The sequence below is a fragment of the Microchirus variegatus genome, assembly GCF_963457635.1.
Source record: "Microchirus variegatus genome assembly, chromosome: 21".
Lineage (NCBI taxonomy): Eukaryota > Metazoa > Chordata > Actinopteri > Pleuronectiformes > Soleidae > Microchirus > Microchirus variegatus.
The window spans coordinates 19,850,382-19,857,881 of NC_139822.1; the positions used below are offsets into that span (position 1 = coordinate 19,850,382).

The 7,500-nt window shown below is 38.8% G+C and overlaps 1 protein-coding gene across 1 annotated transcript in view; it reads left to right on the forward strand.

Moving 5' to 3' along the window:
- sdc4 (syndecan 4) overlaps positions 1 to 6,167 on the forward strand; it is a 23,594-nt gene extending 17,427 nt beyond the window's left edge. Inside the window, exons 2-5 of the mRNA XM_083907704.1 lie at positions 3,265 to 3,508; positions 3,611 to 3,654; positions 3,746 to 3,947; positions 5,158 to 6,167. Coding sequence (XP_083763830.1) covers positions 3,265 to 3,508; positions 3,611 to 3,654; positions 3,746 to 3,947; positions 5,158 to 5,309 — 642 coding nt within the window. The 3' untranslated portion in view covers positions 5,310 to 6,167. The remainder of the gene's footprint in view (positions 1 to 3,264; positions 3,509 to 3,610; positions 3,655 to 3,745; positions 3,948 to 5,157) is intronic.
- The last annotated feature ends 1,333 nt before the right edge of the window (positions 6,168 to 7,500 follow it).

The window sequence follows — 7,500 nt, forward strand, 5'->3', positions numbered from 1 at the left end:
AGAAACGTGAAAATATTCACATTTAAGAAGCTGAAAAATGACAGAAACGTGAAAATATTCACATTTAAGAAGCTGAAAAATGACAGAAACGTGAAAATATTCACATTTAAGAAGCTGAAAAATGACAGAAACGTGAAAATATTCACATTTAAGAAGCTGAAAAATGACAGAAAGGTGAAAATATTCACATTTAAGAAGCTGAAAAATGACAGAAACGTGAAAATATTCACATTTAAGAAGCTGAAAAACGACAGAAACGTGAAAATAATCACATTTAAGAAGCTGAAAAATGACAGAAACGTGAAAATATTCACATTTAAGAAGCTGAAAAATGACAGAAACGTGAAAATATTCACATTTTAAAAAGCTGAAAAATGACAGAAACGTGAAAATATTCACATTTAAGAAGCTGAAAATTGACAGAAACGTGAAAATATTCACATTTAAGAAGCTGAAAAATGACAGAAACGTGAAAATATTCACATTTTAAAAAGCTGAAAAATGACAGAAATGTGAAAATATTCACATTTAAGAAGCTGAAAAATGACAGAAATGTGAAAATATTCACATTTAAGAAGCTGAAAAATGACAGAAACGTGAAAATATTCACATTTTAAAAAGCTGAAAAATGACAGAAATGTGAAAATATTCACATTTAAGAAGCTGAAAAATGACAAACGTGAAAATATTCACATTTTAAAAAGCTGAAAAATGACAGAAACGTGAAAATATTCACATTTAAGAAGCTGAAAATTGACAGAAACGTGAAAATATTCACATTTAAGAAGCTGAAAAATGACAGAAACGTGAAAATATTCACATTTAAGAAGCTGAAAAGTGACAGAAACGTGAAAATATTCACATTTAAGAAGCTGAAAAATGACAGAAACGTGAAAATATTCACATTTAAGAAGCTGAAAAATGACAGAAACATGAAAATATTCACATTTAAGAAGCTGAAAAATGACAGAAACGTGAAAATATTCACATTTAAGAAGCTGAAAAATGACAGAAACGTGAAAATATTCACATTTAAGAAGCTGAAAAATGACAGAAACGTGAAAATATTCACATTTAAGAAGCTGAAAAGTGACAGAAACGTGAAAATATTCACATTTAAGAAGCTGAAAAATGACAGAAACGTGAAAATATTCACATTTAAGAAGCTGAAAAATGACAGAAATGTGAAAATATTCACTAACTCCATTAATAAATCCATTAACCTCTGCCAATTAGGGAACAACCAGGAACTCATTTAATTGAGGATTTAAAGTTGGTGTTTGTGCGTGTTCGTGTGTGTTCATCAGGGCTGTTGCGTAAAATGGCCGCCGTCGTTTGAAGCCACTGTGCAGTCACAATGGAGCCTCTTCCTCCTCCTCCTCCTCCTCCTTCTTCTCTATTGGACTCCTTTTTAAAGTCTGAGAGGATTACCTTCAAACACACACTTTGTTACTATGTCAAATAGTTGGGAACACACACACACACACACATAATGATGGCAGGCCTCAGGCTCAGTTATCCCTTGAAATGACAGGCTTCCCCCAACCACACACACACACACACACACACACGGGGGTTGTGTTGACGTCATGACTTCTCATAATTACTTCCATCTGAAGCTGTGTGTGTGTGTGTGTGTGTGTGTGGGCGTCTTCTCTGTGATTTCTTCACAATAAATGAAGCTTTGTAATTGTTTAAAGAGCATAAAAACATCAGAACCAAACCAGTTTTGCCAAATTTTGGACCAAAATGTTTAAAAAAAAAAAAAATCCCCAAAATATTGTCAAATTTTGGATAACTATATATAGTTTGACATTTTTGTCAAATTTTGGACGCCATACTATAGTATGATGTTTTGTGGTCTAAATTTGGTCCCCAAATTTTTTTTTTCTAAAAATAGTCACATTTTGGAGGACATGCTATATAGTATGATGTTTTTTTCAAAATTTGGACCAAAATGTTAAAAAAAAAAATAAAAAAAAAAAATCCCCAAAATATTATCAAATTTTGATAACTATCTATATTTTGACGTTTTTGTCAAATTTTGGACAAAACATTTTTTTTTCAAAAAAATTGTCAAATTTTGGATGACATACTTTAGTATGTTTTTGTCAAAACTTGGACTAAAAACTTTTTCCGAATTTTTTTTTCCCAATTTTGGATCAAAATATTTTTCTCCAAAAAAATGGTCAAATTTTGGACGATATACTATAGAAAAGTGTTTTTGTCGAATTTTGGACCAAAACATTTTTTCCCATAAATGTGATACATTTTGGACGACAATCTTCAGTCGTCTTTCATCTAAGGCTGGGCAAAATATCTTTGTCCTAAAATATCTGCAGCATTGTTTGAACGCTGTAGTACACGTGCCTGTGCTGCAGGTGGCGCTGTAACTGTCAAATCTCTCGTTTCTGGATAAGTCTCTGCGTCTTCAGCTGTGGATTTGTTTACTTCCTGAATCATCAGCAGGTGTTTGTCTCAGTCTGAAATCAATGTTTTATCCTTAGTGTGTGTGTGTGTGTGTGTGTGTGTTAATGATAATTAGGTCAATGCTGGGGGTGGGGTGTAAAGGGGGAGGGGCCTGTGTCCTTTAATCCCATTGAAGCTGCTTACTGAGCAAATGGTCAATGAAATTAGCTTCACTGATGTGATTAAAGAAGCTTGATGTGTCGTCATTGTGCTGAGCTTCACAGTGATTACCCCCCCCCCCCCACACACACACACACACACAGCAGTTTTCATTACAAAGTAACATCAGACTAATTATTCACAGCTAATTTTACAACACATTGATCCACTGATGAACAGGACCTTTAAATACAAACACGAGCCAAAAAGCTAATTAATATTTCATCACATTTTTTTGCTTTCTATGCTAAGCTATCTGTAGCCTTACCACAGTGCTAATAAAAGAAACACACCTATTTTCCCTCCCAGGCAGGTTTGGGGGAGATTTTCTTGTTTCCTATGCTAAGCTAAGCTAATTGTAGCCTTACGACAATGCTAAAAAAAAAAAAAAAACACCTTGATTTTTCCCTCCCAGGAAGGTTCAGGAGGGATTTTCTTGTTTCCTATGTTATGCTATGCTATGCTAAGCTAAGCTAACTGTAGCCTTACCAAAATGTTAAAAAAAACACCTTGATTTTCCTTCCCGGGCAGGTTTGGAGGAGGGATTTTCTTGTTTCCTATGCTATGCTAAGCTAAGCTAACTGTAGCCTTACCATAATGCTAAAAAAAAAACACCATGATTTTTTTTCCCCTCAGGTTCGGGAGACGGAGACGTGGATGCCCATGAAGACCACGCAGACGGTCGCCATGGCGACGCACCACGACCGCGTGGAGTCGTCGGGCGACTTCGGCTTCACGGACGACGAAGATGACGACGACGACAGCTACGGCGACGACGGCGAGGGCCAAAGCTACGACGACGGCTACGATGACGATGACGACGTCGAGGACGACTACTACGAGGACGACGAGGATGAGTTTTCCGGCTCTGGTGACGAAGGTCGGTCCTCATACACACACACACACACACACACAAGAATGTTATTTACGTAATTTTTTTTTCTGGATTAGATTAAATGAACAATCTGTTTCTTTTCCTCAGAAGCGACCGTGTCACCGACTCAAGCCTCAGAACCGTCAGTGAAGGTGAGACGTCGCCTACTTTAAGAACTCGATTACATCTGTGTGTGTGGGGTGTGTGAAAAAAGTCGTAATTCTGTCGGTTCTTCGTCCTCAGCCCGACGCCAACGACAACAAGATCCCAGAGGCGGAGCGTCCAGAGACGCCGACCGTCAACGAGGTGGAAATCGTCCAGAACAGCAACGAGATCCCGCTGCTGAGGAACAAGGAGCCAGAGATGGGGGAGGAGTTTCCCTCCAACGTCCTGATGGCCCACGCCAGCGACGACAGCATCTTCAACAAAACCGAGGTCCTCGCAGGTAAGAGCGGGAGCGTTTCATCAGAGTCCAGAGGAAAATAGAAAGTTAACTGTGTTTAAGTTTAACTGAGAGAAAACACTGATTTTTCCCCCCAAAAAATTGTCAACTTTTGAGCGATATACTATAGTTTGACGCTTTTGTCTAAATTTGGTCCAAGAAGTTTTTTCCAAAATTTTTTAAAATTTTGGACAACACACTTTAGTTTTACACTTTTCTCAAATTTGGTCCAAAAAGTTTTTTTTTTTTTTTTTTTTTTAAATTAAATAGTCAAATTTTGGACGACATTGTATCATGTTTTTGTCTAAATTTGGTCCAAATAGTTTTTCCCCAAAAAATTGTCAAATTTGACCAAAATATTTTCTCTAAAAAAAAATCAAATTTTCGACGACATACTATAGTTTGACGCTTTTAGCCCAATTTTGTCTAAATTTGGTGCAAAAAGTTTTTTCCCAATAAATTGTCAAATTTGACCAAAATATTTTCTCCAAAAAATTGTCAAATTTTGGACCAAAATATTTTCTCCAAAAAATTGTCATATTTTGGACGACATACTATAATATGACGCTCTTGTCTAAATTCGGTCCAAAAAGTTTTTCCCCAAAAAATTGTCAAATTTGACCAAAATATTTTCTCTAAAAATTGTCAAATTTTGGACGATATACTATAGTTTGATGCTTTTGTCTCAATTTGGTCTAAAAATGGTCCAAAAATTTTTGTGAAAAACTTTTTGGACCATTTTTACAATTTTGGAAATGAGTGGTTTACAAAAGTCAGTTTTCTGTCCTAACAGTCGATTTAACAGTGAAATAAAGACGTGAACGTGTTCATAAGACATCATAGACTTTAACAGAGTATTTAACTTGCCATTAAACAGACTTTTCCAACAGTAAACTGAAGTTTGTAAACTCACTCACTCTCCCACACCAAAGTCCATAGAGTAAATCAGTGATTTACACAGGAGTTGTTGATCCACTGCTGCCTCATCACTAACTTACAATGACTGATTTCAGTGAATTCAGCTTTTAAAATATTTACTTTAGACTTAACTCAGTGACACAAAGTGACCACACGAGGCAGCAGAGGACCAGCAGCCCCTAAGAGCTAAAATCGCTGGTTTTCTCTATGGGCTTTGGTGTGGCAGAGTGAGCGTTTGTCTGACAGTGAGATAATAAAGCGGTGAACGTACATTAAATGGTCTCCGTCTCCTCAGCTGTGATCGCCGGCTGTGCCGTCGGCCTGATGTTCGCCGTCCTCCTCGTCCTCCTCCTCATCTACCGCATGAAGAAGAAGGACGAGGGCAGCTACGACCTGGGCAAGAAGCCCATCTACAAGAAGGCGCCCACCACGGAGATCTACGCGTAGACCCCCCCAGCCCCGCCCCCAGCCCCGCCCCCTCCACACCCACACACACACACACACACACACACAAACATACACCTCACATCCTGAACCTTTCAAACCAAACAGTGCCTCCTCGAGTGACACTCGAGAACCAGGAGAGACGCCCCGCCCACGACTGGCTCCTCCCACCTCACGTTCACTAATGGTCCCGCTGCTCTCTGAACCAATCAGACGCTCCTCCTCCTCCTCCTCCTCCTCCTCCTCCTCCTCCTCCTCAGCTGAAGACACTAACACGGTCTGGTTCACACTTATTTATTTACCGTTCTCCCGTTTGTTTGGACTGAAGCTTCTCACGCGACTGAAGCCACTGATTTCTTTTCTCTTTTCTTGTCTTTTTTTTTTTTATTTCATCAAACTCTAACCTGATCTGAGACATTTCAGGGTTCGAAAAAACGAGGAGCGTGAAACTGATCCAGAAACAGAATCTGCAAATACCCGGGTCACACACACACACACACACACACACAAACACACACACACACACACACACACTTGTACTTGCTGCACACTGAGGACCAGCATTTCCACTTTATAAATCAACACAATTACAAATATCTCCTTCATGAACGACATCTACAAAGAACTACTGGTTGCAGTACCATAACATGTCTGCAGGTGGAGCCCTAGAGCAAAAAGGACTGAAAAACTTTTTTTTTTTTAATATATATATATATTATTTTTGGTCCAAAATTTGACTATATACTATACTATACTATGTCGTCCATAATAATATTTTTTTTACAAATTGAGTATAGCATGTTAGCATGATAGCAACCTAAGGAAGTGATTTCAATGAAAACAAAATGAGGACCGGCCAAAATGTCCTCACGCCGTAAAAATGACCTCACTTTGTTGGTTAAAAACCCTCACTGGTCCTCGGTATGTCGCAAGTACAAGAACACACACACACACACACACACTCTTTACTGCTATAATAATCACCGCCGTGCCTCCAGGCTTTGTTTTCTGTTATTACAGCGAAGTCGAGCTCTGAGGTTTGCGACACACCTACATTCCAGTGTGTGTGTGTGTGTGTGTGTGTGTGTGCGTGTGTGTGTGTTAAAGCCGCAGTACGCCTGCTTTATTTTTATTCGATCATCTGTTGATAAAGAAAGGACCGTATTAAAACGGCCTTGACGAAAACACTCATTTTGACATTTTGCTGACACTTTATGGACCACGCCATTCCATGCCAGGCCTGTAGGCGGCAGCGTAGCTAAACTAAACCTCGTGGAGACTTTGTGTGGAATCAAAAACTTTGCCGTTTTTTGTACGTAGAACATTTAAAAAAAAAAAAAAAGCTACATCCACACTCGGACCCAGATTTCATAACAACTCTTGAATCTTTGGCGCGGAGGTCGCGGTTGGTTCGCAAAAACGCGACATCGGGACAGTTCTCGGACACGTGCCTTGCTCGAGGGCTCAATAGCGCCCCCCCCGCTAAATCGAGGCAAAATCGTGTTTCACCAAATTTCCCCAAACTTGGCGGGTAGATCGTAGAAAAAAAGTCGGCCTCGCTCGCGTGACGCATGTACACGGCTAGCGCGCTAATCTGGATTTTTTTCGGGGGGGTTTTGTGTTGATTTAGAAAACAAGGAAATGGAGTTTGAACACGGAGTCCAGAGAAGCCGAGGTGTCGCGTTCTTTCTTTTTGTCTCCGTTCAACGACACTAAAACGTTTTTTTATTGTTGTTTTTTTTCACGGAATAATGACAAAAAAAAAAAAAACAGACCTCTTCCTGCGTACTGTCTCTTTAAGACTGACTTTTCACTGTAACGTTCAAACTGAACGGTTTTAGACTTGTTTTTGTTTTTTCCCCTGATGTTCATGACTGTACACTCGCAGTGAAGCTTAGCTTAGCTTAGCTTAGCTTAGCTTAGCAAATACATTTATGTTTTTTGTTTTTGTTGGGTTTTTTTTGTCGTAAATCGCGACTTTCAGAGCAGAAACTCGTAGGTACGACATGGAAACTTGAGATTACAGTACGGCCTCATTTTTATTTCTCGTTTCCTATGCTATGCTAAGCTAAGCTAACTGTAGCCTTACCTCAATGCTAAAAAAAAAAAAAACACCTTGATTTTCATTCATGGATCCAGTTGTTGATTGTTTTCGGGGAAAAACTGGTCGTTTTGTTTTTTTTTTATTTAAAAT